We start from the raw sequence: 14,890 nt of genomic DNA, 5'->3' as shown, positions 1-14,890 counted from the left end.
TCAATGCCAATGTGTTCTCATTAGGTTGGAATTTCATATATAATCAAATGATTTTCAAACATATAAAGGAACAAAGAAAAGAGGAAAGGAAACTTCTAAAGACAGTGGAAATTATTCTAAGAAAGAGTTACCCCACAGTGTAGTTTCCTGGCATGATACCATGGCAACCCTACCCCCCCAAAATACTTCATTTTTATTAATACCATAGCTATAAAAGATTTCTGCACTCTAAGATTAATGATTAAGGGCCGGGAGTTTGGCCTAGTGGTTGAGATGCACGAAGACCTGGGCTCGATTCCTCAGTACCACATACATAGAAAAAAGCCAGAAGTGGTGCTGAGGCTCAAGTGGTAGAGCTCTAGCCTTGAGAAAGTCCAAGGACAGCGCTCAGGCCCTGAGCTCAAGCCCAGGACTGGCAAAAAAAACAAAGATTAATGATTAACCATTTTATGAAACTATCCTGATGGCTCTAACCACTTTCTGAATAATAGTAATAGTCCATATCTATTGAAGGATAACCCTACCAAGGGCTTTACATGCAAAATTACAGTTAATAATGTTTATACATACTTATCATGTAAGATGAGCATTATCGTTTTAGTTCTTCAGGTAGAAACAACTTAGGTTTGAAGGTGGTAATACATTCAGCTAATACAAGAAATTGCTAACAAGTTTTCACTTTTCTTAAACTGTGACCCATGACATACAAAGAGGAATACAGAAGTAAGGCCAAGGGTCTTTCCTCCTGACATATTTACTCCCTCCTAGAATCTATCCATATTTGTACTTTGCTCCTTCTTCCTCTCAGAAGATTAGAGGCTAACTCTCAATAATATTCCCCAACTTATCTCAAAAAGTTCATTTAAAATTATTCCTTTTGAAGACTCAGAAAATATTTTTCTATGGCTACAATCCACCATAAAATCTACTTCAATGAAAGTATTCAAGTTGGGATGTTGAACTGAGACAATTTTGGCTTATCAATGTAATTAAAATTGTGTTTGATCAAAATGCCATCTATACCAGGTACTGGGGGCCCACACACGGAATCCTAGTTTCTCAGAAGGCTGAGATCTGAGGACTGCTGTTCGAAGCCAGCCCAGGCAAGAAAGTCCATGGGACATTCATCTCCAATTAAATCACAGAAAAAGCCAGAAATGGAGCTATGGTTCAAGTGGTAAGAGTGCTAGTCTGAAACAAAAGAGCCTAGGCCCAGAGTTCAGTTCTAGAATCAGCCCTCCCCCCAAAAAAACCATCTACCTAGAAACATCTGTCTTACTACTTGTTAAATTTAGGCCCACAGGTAGCTGCTAATAGGAACATAACCCAAATAAAGCCAGGGAGTTGCCTGAGCTCGTTTCTGAACTCATAGGTCTCTTTATCAAAAGGTTAAAAAAAAAAAAAAAAAACACTTATGAGTGAGCAACACGAGGATGGTTTCCTACTGTAAAAAAAAAAAAAAAAAAAAAAACCTCAAAGTAATGCCAGGCACAGCTGTCTCACACCTGTAACTTAGCTATTCAAGAAGCTGAGATCTAAGGATCGCAATTCAAAGTCAGCCTGAGTAGGAAAATCCATAAGACTCTTATTTCCAATTAAAACCTAGCCTGGTGAGGTGGCTCATGCCTGTAATCCTAGCTACTCAGGAGGCTGAGATCTGAGGATAGTGGTTCAAAGCCAGTCCGGACACTAAGGACTGTAAGATTCTTATCTCCAATTAACCAGTAGAAAATCGGAAATGTTGCTGTGGCTCAGGGGTAGGGCAGTAGCCTTGAGCTAAAGAGCTCAGGGACAGCGCCCAGTCCCAGAGTCCAAGCCCCACAACAGCAAAAAAAAAAAAAACTATCCCAAAATGGTACTTCAGACATAGAAACCACATGATACACTCCATACACAACAAAGCCTGGGAGCAGAAAAACAAAGATCCCTGCTTTGGTTAGGACGTCATTATAGCTTAATTTTTCTAACTTTGAAACTGCAATTTGACTTTAATGTAGCATATGCCTTTTGTATGTGTGTGTGTTTTTTTGGTTTTTACAGATAAAAAAAGAACTTCTGTACCAGATATAGTGGTACATGCCAGCCTATATCATCCTAGCTAATCAGGAGGGGAGGTAGATACTAATAGTTCAAGGTAAGCCTAGGCAGTTATCAAAACTGTAGCTCCATCACAAAATAAAAACGAAGGAGTTGGGAACATGGCTAAAGTGGTGGATCACCTACCTAGCAAGTGCAAGACGTTGGGTTCAATCTCCAGAATAAAAAAACAAAACTTCAAAACTTTGGTCCTCAAATATTATTTTCTGTTTGGTTGGTTATTTTTGTTTTCTTTTGTTTTGCCAGTCCTGGGGCTTGACCTCAGGACTTGGGCATTGTCCTTGGGCTTTTTCAAGGCAAGCACTCTATTCTTGAGCTACAGTACCACTTCTGGCTTTTCCTGTGTATGTGGTACTGAGGAAACAAACCTAAGGCTTCATGCATGCTAGGCAAGCACGCTACCATTATGACATACTCCTGGCCCCCTAAAAGATTCTCATATAGGATGGTTTTGTGTACAGTATCCCTAGAACATCTAATATCCTGCAAGAGCAAAGATACAGAACTTTAAAGTAGAGGTTCCCCCAACCTGAAATTTAAAAGTCAGGTTTTGTTGTTTGGTTCTGGAGATCTCTCCCTTGCACATGCTAACCACTCTACCACTGAGCTACACTCTGGATCCCCAAGTCCTGGATATACCACTTAGAGATAGAAGCAGCAAAGAGAGCAGTATCTGATTCTAAGAAGATAACGCTAAGAGTGGCAACTGTCTCATCAGGCTGCAGGAAGAGCCTCACATTGCTTTCGGATGCTCCATCTGCTGAACTTGGATCTGACCCAGGGAGATGCCACAGGAAGCACATGCAAGAGAGAAAAAGGGGAAGCTCAGGACAGATCATCAGGCTAAAGCCACAGCTAAGAAAGTGATTATTTTAGGAAGAACTTTTCATGTTCTTTGATGGCCTGTTAAATCACTATCAATGGCTGGCATATGCCTATAATCCAAACTACTCGGGAGGCTGAGATCTGAGGATTGCACTTGGAAGCCATTCCAGTCAGGACTCATATATATCCTCACTTAAAAAAAAAAAAAAAAACCTGGAAGCAGAGGTGTGGCTCAAGTGATAAAGCACTAGCCTTGGGCACAAAAGCTCAGAAACAGCACTCAGGGCCTGAATTCAAGCCCCAGGACTCACGTGCATACGCGTATACATATGTATAGACACACACACAAACAGAAAAATCACTATCTATAACCTGTAAAAAGACAAATATTCTGCCAGAAACTTAGTTGGAAGATGGTGGGATTGGAATATAGGTCAGTGATAGAGCACTTACTTATGTACAAGACCAGGATTTGATCTCTAGCAATATAAATAAATAAATAGGTAAGTAGATTGAAAGAGCTTTCTGAGGACAAGAGACCTGGCTAGCACTTGTGCTCTCGCATTCTCTCTCTCTCATCCCCATAAAGAACACACAGCAGACAACAAATAACTACTAAATGCATTCAAAAGCCAGAAGGAAGAAAGTATTCTATGTTAAAAAATTAAAGTAATAATACAGAACAAGTTAGAAGTTATGGATTTTTTTTTTTCAGTCATGGGCCATGCCCAGCAGAAGTTATGGATTCTTTTTTTTTTTTTTGCCAGCGCTCAGAGCTGAGCGCTGTCCTTGGGCTTTCCTCAAGACTAGCATTCTACCACTTGAGCCACAGCACCACTTTTTCTATGTATGTGGTACCGAAGCAAGCACTCTACCACTAAGCCAAACTCCCAGCCCAAGTTATGGATTCTAAAAAAAAAAAAAAAAAAGGCACTGGTGGCTCACTCATCACTCATGTAATTCTACCTACTCAGAAGGCTGAGATCTGAGGATCACGATTCAAAGCTAGTCCAGGCATGGAAGTCCATGAGACTCTTATCTCTAATTAACCACCAGAAAACCAGAAGTGGGGCTGTGGATCCATGTGGTAGAGTGCTAGCCTTGAGCTGAAGAGCTCAGGGACAGAATCTAACGCCCCCCACCACCAAAACCGGGAAGTATGGGGCTGGGAGTTTGGCCTAGTGGTAGAGTGCTTGCCTAGCATGCATGAAGACCCCAGTTCAATTCCTTGGTACCATATATGGTGCTGTGGCTCAAGTGGTAGAGCTCTAGCCTTGAGAAAGTCCAAAGACAGTGCTCAGGCCCTGAGATCAAGCCCAGGACTGGCAAAAACAAACAAACAAAACCTGGAAGAAGTGCTGTGGTTCCAATGGTAGTATACTGACTTTGAGCACAAAGAGTTTTAGCGACAGTACCCAGGCCCTGAGTTCAAGCACCACAACTGGCCAAAAAAGAAGAAAAAAAAAAGCAGCTGGGTGCCAGGGCTAATGCCTGTAATCCTAGATGCTCAAAAGGTGGAAATCAATAGGATCATTGCTTAGGGTCAGTCTGGGCAAAAAAGTTCACAAGAGCCAGACCAGCAAGGCGGTAGAAGGGGCAGATAAATCGATGAGACTCTTTAGTTAACCAGGAAAAAGCCAGAAGTGGAAGTATGGCTCAAGCAATAGACCATCTGTCATGCAGAAGAAGACAAGCAATAACTAAAATCCCTAAGTTCAGGTTTCTGAAATGGCACTAAAAAAAAAAACTGTTGTTTTTCTTTTTTTTTTCCCCACAAACTCTATTTCATTAGAAAAAGGTTGAACGTGCCTGTCTTCCTAGTTACAATGAGAGGCATAAACAGGAGGAACACATCCAGACTGGATAAAACATACAAGATCCTATCTCAACACAACCAAAATAAAAAGGACTAAATGCACAGAGGCACAGCTCAAGGGAGAGTGCCTGCCTAGCAAGCACACAGCATGGAGTTCAAACTCCAGTGTAAGAAAGAAAGGGGTGTGGGGGGGAGACAGAATAAAAGAGGTAGGGGGCAGGGAGTTTGGCCTAGTGGTAAAGTGCTTGCCCAGCATGCACGAAGACCCAGCCAGCTTCGATTCCTCAGTACCACATATATAGAAAAAGCTCGAAGTGGTGCTATGGCTCAAGTAGTAGAGCTCTGCCCTTGAGAAAACCCAAGGACAGTGCTCAGGCCCTGAGTTCAAGCCCCAGGACTGGGGAAAAAAAAAAAAAAGAGATGGTGTGGTGGGGGGGAGAGATAGAGAGTGAAAAAAAGACTTCAAGAATAGTTTTGAGGGGCCAGGAGTTTGGCCTAATGGTAGAGTGCTTGCCTAGCATGCATGAAGACCCAAGTTCTATTTCTCGATACCACACACAGAAAAAGCCAGAAATGGTGCTACGGCTCAAAGGGTAGGGTTCTAGGCTTGAAAAAAACCCAAGAACAGTGTTCAGAACCTGAGCTCAAGCGCCAACACTGACCAAAAAAAAAAAAAAAAAAAAAGAAAGAAAGAAATTGTCTTGAACTCTAGATTACAGAGGCCAGGCCTGTTTTCCAACAATGTTCATTATATAAGTACTCCTATAGGTAAGGAGAAGGGAACAGGCTCCGTAGTAAGACTGTCCTAGTTTAAACTGGCACCAACCCTTGCTAGCTGTGACCTTGAACAGGATACTTAACTCTTCTACATCTGTTTTCACATCTGAAAATAAAAGACAAAAGGGGGGCTGGGAGTTTGGCCTAGTGGTTAAAGTGCTTGCCTAGCATGCATGAAGACCCGGGTTCGATTCCTCGGTACCACATACATAGAAAAAAGCCGGAAGTGGTGCTGAGGCTCAAGTGGTAGAGCTCTAGCCTTGAGAAAGTCCAAGGACAGTGCTCAGGCCCTGAGCTCAAGCCCAGGACTGGCAAATAAATAAATAAAAAGAGAGTAAAGGAGTGATAATATGACCTATTTCAAGAGATTGTTGAAAGGATGAGTAATGAGAGGTTGGAACACAGAAGTCTCTAATAAATATTAAGAAATATCCAAAGGAATACAGGATCATAATGGCTTTAAATGAAAACTAGATAATGGGATACAATCTTTTCTATGAGAGATAAATGGGGAAATAACTAGCTCTTATATCTATTTTTGAGGGGGTGGGTATGAGTCTTCCTCTGCAGCCACCAATACACTTTACACCCTGTGCCTGAGGCTGAGCAAAGATAGTGCTGAGATGTTTTTAGGTACCAGTTAAATATTAAGATCTACCCAAATTCTCCCTCTCTGCTCACCTCAACTTTTAGAACGATGATTCTTAATTTCCTAACTTACCTGTAACCCTCTGAGCTGTTAGGATCAGAGGTCCTAAGTTATGGTTTAGGATTTTACCTGTCATACTCATTGACTTAGGAAAATCAATGATAAAACCAGTGAAGTTACTCTTGCAGAAATCCAATTCTAAAAGATGGAGCTAATTATTATCCTCCATTTTATACTATTGAATGTTAGTCCATTCTGATCCCCAGGAAAAAATAGGCCCATTATGTTTAATAAGATCATCTTCAAATACTATTCATGAAGCAATCTGGTAACACATAATACTAACTCTTTTGCTTTTCTCTTTTTAAGGTAAACAGGACAAGTTTTGCAAGTGAAAGAATGAAAGTAGGAAGTCTCCATCCAGAGAGAGGCCACAGTACAGATTCTTGATAAGATTCTTTGGCAACAGAAAGCTACAGCTACTGGATCCTTCCAAGATCTGATCAGCGTAGAGCAAGCTTATCACAGGAACAGGTATCATTACATCATAAGGTGTAACGATTGTTCTGGCAGCTCAGTGAGAGCATCAGAAAAAAAGTACTTGATACATTGCAATTTCCCAACTACTGATAGTCCTATAAAGAACTAACAGAGCTGAGACTAACTGGTAAAGCAATCTTCAGCACTGTGCAAATAAAAAAGGAGGGAAAATATCCAAAATGAAGGAAAAAGAATAAAGAAGAAGAAAAGTGATAGCACAGCAAACATGCAACAGGAGGAAAAGGTGAATAGAAACAGTGGCCCCATCTTCAAAAGTACACTGAAGGACTCATCCCACAGAGTAAGCCAAGAGGTTACCAGATTCAGGGCTCTGAGGCACATAACAATTCCTTAGTGCTGCTCATATGCAGTTCCCATAAGTGAAGCCAAGCAAAGCTATGCACTTAAAAATAAACTGCCTTCTCACCTCCTCCTACCCCAGTCTTTAAGAAATCTCCCACAACTTAGGTGAGAGCCTTATCCTGTTACAAAATATTTTTAGAGTCAGACTACAATGAAGCAGTACAGAATATGCACAGCATTATTTTCATTAAAAAAATAACTTTAAGGATCTGAAAAATGTGACCACTGCAGGCTTATTCCAGGGCTGAACCACTCCTCTTCCCTAATTATCCCTCAAAGGAAATGGATCAGGTCCTGTGGGCAAAGAGTGAAAACATGTCTAATTACAACATGAGCATCTGGTAGATGAAGAATTTGAACATTCTTGAACTCTAGCCACATTTAAGAAGACTTCCCACTTGTGAGTTTAATCTTGCTGAGAAGGAACAATTATAGATCAACTGCCCTTCAATCAGGATTCTATCAAAAAAGAACAAAAACTAAACAAAAAAGAAAGTACATTATTTACATGTGATACTATCATGTGCTGCAAATTTAAGGGCTCTGAACTCCATATCAAGCACTAACAGAGAAACAGTTTTTTTATCTGAAAATTAAAACTAAATAAAAGACCCATTTCAAAGTAGTCTCTATAAGAGAAAAACACTCATCTTGAATTTGAAGGTACATAAGCAAAGGCTTCAGGCCCAAATCCCAGATTGTTCATTGCCCCTACCTTACACAAGTGAAAAGTAGGAAGACAATAATTTGGTTAAGTTTCTGCCTATTACTGATTAAAGCGCTGAACAGAGAAGCAGAGGAGAAAGAAAACAAATTCTTTGCAAGTCCAAGTCCAAAATGAGAAGGTATTCATAGGTAATGATTAAGAGTTAAGGCTCCAGCCAGGAGTCTGGCCTAGTGGTAGAGTGCTTGCCTAGCATGCAGGAAGACCGGTGTTCGATTCCTCAGTACCACATACATAGAAAGAAGCTGGAAGTAGTTCTGTGGCTCAAGGAGTAGAGCTCTAGCCTTGACAAAATCCAACCCGACAGTGCTCAGGCCCTGAGCTCAAGCCCAGGACTGGGGGGAGAAGAGCTAAGGCTCAAGAAGTGTTCAAAACTGCCAAGTGCAGGTGGCTTACAACTGTAATCCTAGATACTCAGGAGGCTGAGAGATGAAGATTGAGGTTCGAAGCCAGCCAATGCAGACAAAGACATTGATAAACCAATAAGCCAAAGGTTTTGCTGTGCTTTAAATAGCAGAGAAAAGGGACCGAATGGCCAGTCTGAGTTCAAGGCCCAGCACCAGTGCATGCACATGCATACACATACACACACACACACACACACACCTTCAAAATTGTGTCAGAGTTCTCTTGGTCCTATCCTTCTGCCCCATGCTTCTTCCTCTCGCGCACTGAGCTGGCTTCTATAATATTCCTCCAAGCTGCCAGATCCCCACTGGGCGGCCCACCTGGGGCTGTCCAGGGCCCCTACCTGGACCCCTCTTAGGGTCCTCACATTCTTCTCATCTTGGCCCAAAGCCACTTTCACAAGGATAAAAACGGATGTTCTTTCTATATTTATCTTCTGATCTACCACATCCGCGACATATTTTATTCTAACAGCTCCCACAAAGCAAGGATTTTTGTTTGGTTCACAAAAGCAGGGTACACAGTGGAGCTCAGAAGGTGTATTTATTTATTTCCTCATTGGATGAACTTCGTGGTAGTAAAACTGCAGAGCTGGGGGGGGGGGGTTTGCACCGGAGTTGAAGGGGGAAAAGAGGCGGCAGACTCAGGGGGAACGGAGCGGGGGAGACAGCGGAGGCCACGGCTGCCGCACCCCGCGGGCGCGCTGCACGCCTCAGTGGCGTCCGAGGGCAGTGGGGACTGGCGGGCTCTGAAAACTCACCGACCTAGTCCGGCCTCACCTGGACATGGGATGCACGCAGGGCCTCGCGGGGGTCCCGACCAGGCGGCGGCGCCCACGGTCCCCGTCCCCCTCCAGGGCACCCCGGGGCGTCCAGGACCACAGGACCGCCCCACGGACGCGGGCCCCTCGCCTGCCCCGACGTCAGGGTGCGAGGCCCGGCCCTCCGCACCTGCCCGTCGGCCCCGAGGATCTCGGGCCGGCCGGGAGAGGCCCCCGAGCGCCCAGCGGCCTCGCCCCGCCTCGCACACCGGCAGGAAGCGCCCTCCCGCCCGTCCCGCGGTGGCAACGGAGCCCCAGCGCCCCTGCCCCGGCCGCTCCAGCCCGACGCGGAGCCCGCGTGGTGCCCGCTCACCTCAGGGCGTACATACGACACGAAGGACGGCTTGGGCAGCTTGGTGCCGCCGCCACCGCCGACAACGCCCTTCCCCAGCATTCCGCCGCCTGGGAAGCCACGACGCGCGGGAGCAGAGGCGGCGGCTCGGTCCCCAGCTCCGGCAGCGGCGGCGGCCACCAGCACTGGCAGCCGGGGCTCCGCCCATCCCTAGGGCCGCGGCGACCGCGGCGCCGCCCGCATCCGGCTGTGCCTCTGACACAGCTTGCCCCGCCCAAGCCCGCGCGCCCCGCCCACCAGCCCGGAACCGCCGGCCCGAGGCCACGCCCTCTCCCTTCACTTGGAGTTCCGCCTCCAGCTGCTGGCTTCGCTCCATCGGTGGGCGGTAAAGCCCAGGAGCCCTGGGATTGGCCAGCAAGCACCCTATTTGAATGATGTTTTCTCTAGCCAATCGAGAGGGCTCTTTCTCCTGACTTCACGATGATTGGAGAAGAAGGATGTCCCGGTCGCCCAATGATTCTGCAGTGACTTAAATTGTAAGCAGTTTGCTCGCCTCGGTTGATCTTTGTTGCTTTGGAATAAAACGCATAAGGTGTGCTAAGTGAAGTAGCTCCAACTACGTTCAAGCTCCGTTGTTTCAAATGTAGGAGAGAGACAAGAATATTTCTTTTATCTATTCTCCCAAGCTGGACACAAAATCACATTTATTTATTTATTTATTTTTATGTTTTATTTATTTTATTTGCCGGTCCTGGGGCTTGAACTCTGGCCTAGGTTCTGTCCCTGAGCTCATTTTTACCCAAGGCTAGCACTCTACCACTTGAGCCGTAGCGACACATCCAACTTTTTCTGTGATTAATTGGAGACTGAAGTCTCACCGGCTTTCAAGAAAGCTCAACTGCTATCCTCAGATCTCAACATCCTGAGTGGCTAGGGTTATAGGTGTGAGCCACCAGAGCCCGTTTCAAAACCCTAGTTTTGAACAAGATTTAAAAAATATTGTACTTAAACTCCACCTTTGAAAGTTGGTGATGGGATTTAGGGGTGGAATGTTTGTCTAGTATTAGTCCAGGGTCTGATCCCAGGATCAAAGCATTGTTATGGAGTATTCTGTTAGACATGAATAAGAAAGGATACGATTGTCAAGAAAGGCCAGGAGTTTGGCTTAGTGGTAGAGTGCTTGCCTAGCATGCATGAAGACCCGGGGTTCAATTCCTTTGTATCACATACATAGAAAAAAGCCAGAAGTTGTGCTGAGGCTCAGGTGGTAGAGCCTTGAGAAAGTCCAAGGACAGTGCTCAGGCCCTGAAAAAAAAAAGACAATTGTCAAGAAATTCAGTCTAGCCAATAGTCCACAGTGTCGTCCATCTGTAAGCCTAGCTACTGGGGAGGCTGAGATCTGAGGATCAAGGTTCAAAGCCAGCCCAGGCACAAAAGGATCTGAGACTCTTATCTCCAATTTACCTCTAGAAAACGGGAAGTGGGGCTTGGCTCAAGGGTAAGGCGGCCTTGGACAGAGCCCAGGCCCAGGGATAGGGTGGTAGCCTTGAGCTGAAGAGCTCCGGGACAGTGCTCGAGTTTAAGCCGCAAGATCCACAAAAAAAAAAAAAAAAGAAAGAAAGAAAAAAGAAATGAAATGAAAGTCTTTAAGACTCTTAGCTCCAATAAGCTACCATAAAACAGGAAGTAGAGTTATGGTTCAAAATGGAAGAGTGCTAACCTTGAGCAAAAAAGCTTAGGGACAGTGCCCAGGCTCTGACATATACATACACAGAGGGGGGGGAGAGAGGGGAAGAGGGGGAGAGAGATAGGGAAGAAGAAGAAGAAGAAGAAGAAGAAGAAGAAGAAGAAGAAGAAGAAGAAGAAGAAGAAGAAGAAGAAGAAGAAGAAGAAGAAGAAGAAGAAGAAAAGAGAGAGACAGAGAGAGAGAGAGAGAGAGAGAGAGAGAGAGAGAGAGAGAGAGAGAGAGAGAGAGAGAGAGAGAACAGAGGAGGTCCTTAGATATTGAAATATTTTAATTTTCATGTAAGGCCTTTGTTTTATTTTTTCTCTGTTGGTTGTGGGGACTGAACTCAGGGCCTGGGTACTGTCCCTGAGCCTTTTTGTGCTCAAAACTAGAGATCTACCACTTGAGCAAAGCGCCACTTTCAAGGTTTGAGTGGTTACTTGGAGATAAGAGCTTCACAAGGACTTTCTTCCCAAGCTGGTTTTGAACCTTGATCCTTAGATCTCAGTCTTCTGAGCAGCTAAAATTCTAGTCATGAACTAACAACCCACACCTGGCTTGTGAGGCCTTTCTTAAGCTGCCCTAACTTCTCAGAAGATTATAAATAGCTTACACAGAAATGCATAGGAAACCAAAGCAGACCTGATTCTTCCCAGAAGCTAACAAGTGACACCACACTGACAAGTAGGGCAACATTTTACTCCACACATAGCTGAAGCCTGAGTCTTTTCTTTACACTTCCTCCTCTGTGCAGTCACTTGCAACAGCTATGTGTATTTCTTACTCATCTAACATGTGCCTTCCTGACACATAGTAGGGATTTAATAAATATTTGCAATTGAGTGAGTAAAGTAGCATTGACTATTAAATGAAAAGTGGAGAAGATAGGTTAGTAAACAGGAAAGCAAACATATGTGTGTATAAATACTTTTAATGGCCATATTCCAAGTTTCAATCTTAACATGTAGTCTGGCCATGATTGTAAAAGAAAAGGGAACTAGCAACAGAGGAAGGGGGAAAAGGGAGGATGATAGGGGATGAATATGATTTAAGTGTATTTATATGTGTATATGCATATATATATATGAGAATAACACAAACCCACTAAAAACCCTTTAAAATAGAGGGGAGAAGAGTCAAGGGAAAGTAATTTAGCAGGGTGTTAGTAGCTCATGCCTATAATCCTAACTACTCATGAGGCTGAGATCTGAGGATCATGTTTCAAATCCAGCAGGAGCAGAAAAGTTAGATTTTTTTTCACCAATTAACCACCAGAAAATTGGAAGTAGCACTGTGGCTCAAAGTGGTATTCTAGAGCAGAAGAGTGCCCAGGCCCCAAGTTCAAGCCCCACAACCGACCAAAAAAAAATGTAATACAGATGGGGTGAATTAGATTGAGGTACATTATATATGTGTATGTAAATAACACAATGAAGCTATTTTGTACTTATGCTAATAAATTTAATCATGGGTTAGGAGCTTGATCTAGTGGTAGTGTGATTGCCTAGTATGCATGAAGACCCAGGTTCGATTTCTCGCATGAAGACCCAGGTTCGATTCCTAGCATGAAGACCCAGGTTCGATTCCTCGCATGAAGACCCAGGTTCGATTCCTCAGTACCACATACATAGAAAAGTCGGAAGTGATGCTGTGGCTCAAGTGGTAGAGCACTAGCCTTGATGAAAGCCTAAGAGCAGTAAGCAGGCCCTGAGTTCAAGACCTACCCCTAAATCCTATCACCAAAATAAATTAGCCAGGCACTGGTGGCTCTTGACTGTAATCTTAGCTACTCAGGAGGCTGAGATCTGAGGATCATGGTTCAGAGCTAGCTTAGACACAAAGAACCTGAGACTCTTGTCTCCAATTAACCTCTAGAAAATTGGAAGTGGGGCTTGGCTCAAGGGTAGGGCAGTAGCCTTGAGCTGAAGCACTGAGAGACAGCGCCCAGGTCGAGTTCAAGCCCCAACACACACACACACACACACACACACACACACACACACACACACACACACACACACATGCAAAGCTGTAAGTGGACCTGTGATTCAAGTGGTAAAGTGTTCATCTTGAATGAAAAAGCTAAGGGACAACACTCAGGCTCTGAGTTACTGGCACAAGCAAACAGTCTAACAACAAAAAACCCAGCAAAAAAATAGAAAATAAAAATAAAGAAAATAGAAAAGTTTTTAATTTCTTGCTGCAACAAAGGATCCTCTGTCCTTTGTCTTCTGAAGATGGTAAGGAGTCCTGTCCTGGATTAAGAAATGTCTGCAGTCCAGGTTGAAGTCACGGCTCAATGGTAGCCTGCTAGACAATGAGCAAAAGCATCAAGTATCCAGTTTAAGTCCCAGTCTTGGACCAAAAAAAAAAAAAACCCAAAACTTTGCATTGCTTTTAATACTGTGGTGGCAAAGGAGAACCTACTATGAGGAGTTTGTGGATATATTTATCTGTTTAGTTATTTTATTTTAGTTATTTATATTTTTGCCAGTCCTGGGGCTTGAACTCAGGGCCTGAGCACTGTCCTTGCGCTTTTTCAAGGCTAGAGCTCTACCACTTGAGCTACAGCACCACTTCTGGCTTTTTCTATGTATGTGGTACTGAGGAATGAAACCCCGGTCTTCGTGAATGCTAGGCAAGCACTCTACTACTGGGTCACGCTCCCAACCTTTAGTTATTCTTTTACATGAGATCTCACTGTGTTGCCCAGGCTGACCTCAAATTCCTGGGCTTAAATGATTCTCATGCCTCAACCTCTCCACTAAGTGAGACTATATGCATGTACTGCCACGCCAGCTTACTTACTTCCTATACTATTAAACAAAACCTACAGTCTAAGCTGGCCAAGTGGTAGGAGACTTTAAGGGGGCTTACTTTTGTACTTACAGTTGTCCTTCTGCAAACACAAGTGAATGGTCTGCTTGGGTTACTCATTAAGTAAAGGTTTATCAGCAGTATACTGTGATTCATCTCCAGCAACTTCCAATTGTGACTGGAAGCTCTCTAGAACAGGGATGGATTTCCTTGAAATCAGCACATAGCTGGGGCTCTGAAGCTATGGCGTTGAGTGGACCCACAGTAAGGACAGGGGGAGAGAGATTCCTGCTCATTACTAATGTAAGGATAAATTGAGGGGCAAGAGGGAAGGCAATTTTAAGATGTCTATTAAAAATCATCTCAGGAATTTTACGTATCCTAAATGTCTATACCTAAATAATGAAGGAAAGTATCCTCCAAATAAGAATGTTCGAAATGACATCCAACCAGGGTTTAGTACAATTTTGTAACAACAGATTAGAAGCGGCCTATATGTTGTTTTAAGTAGTTAGGACTATGGGCATAAGTCACCAGTGCGTGATTTCTACTTATTCCATACGTGCATAGAACATCTTTGAGTAGATATATAAGCCGGATGTCAGTGGCTCACACCTGTAATCCTAGTTACTCAGGAGGCCGAGATTGAGGATCTTGGGTCAAATCCAGCCAGGGCACAAAAGACCCTAAGACTCTTATCTCCAATTAACCATCAGAAAACCAGAAGTGGTGCTGTGGCTCAAGTAGTAGATCATTAGTCTTAAACTGAAGAACTCAGGGACCATGCACAGGCCCAGGAGTAGGGCAGTAATACCCTTGAGCTGAAGAGCTCAGGGACAGCACCCAGGCTGAGTTCAAACCCCCTATGACCCACGATAAAGAGAGAGAGAGAGAGAGAGAGAGAGAGAGAGAGAGAGAGAGAGAGAGAGAGAGAGAGAGAGAGAGAGGGACTGGAGAGACTGAGACTTATGGATTTGTGTGTATGATCTGGCTTTGAACCAGGATCTTCATATCTCAGCCTCCTGAAAAGCTAAGA

The 14,890-nt window shown here is 44.0% G+C and overlaps 1 protein-coding gene across 3 annotated transcripts in view; it reads right to left on the bottom strand.

The window, feature by feature from the left end:
* Positions 1–9,575, bottom strand: part of Mtmr12 (myotubularin related protein 12) — a 72,735-nt gene extending 63,160 nt beyond the window's left edge. For 2 of the 3 annotated variants that reach the window (XM_090332091.1, XM_090332093.1), the window contains exon 1: positions 9,333–9,574. In XM_090332091.1, the coding sequence (XP_090188217.1) occupies positions 9,333–9,413 (81 nt within the window). In that variant the 5' untranslated portion in view covers positions 9,414–9,574. Of the gene's footprint in view, positions 1–9,332 lie in introns of all 3 variants that reach the window. The other variant, XM_090332092.1, reaches the window with a different exon arrangement.
* Between the last annotated feature and the right edge of the window lie 5,315 nt (positions 9,576–14,890).

Source organism: Megascapheus bottae, chromosome 4 (assembly GCF_031878675.1).
Source record: "Megascapheus bottae isolate mThoBot1 chromosome 4, mThoBot2.hap1, whole genome shotgun sequence".
Classification (NCBI taxonomy): domain Eukaryota; kingdom Metazoa; phylum Chordata; class Mammalia; order Rodentia; family Geomyidae; genus Megascapheus; species Megascapheus bottae.
The sequence above is the reverse complement of the archived record's forward strand: the minus strand, read 5'-3'. Positions and strand labels throughout refer to the sequence as shown.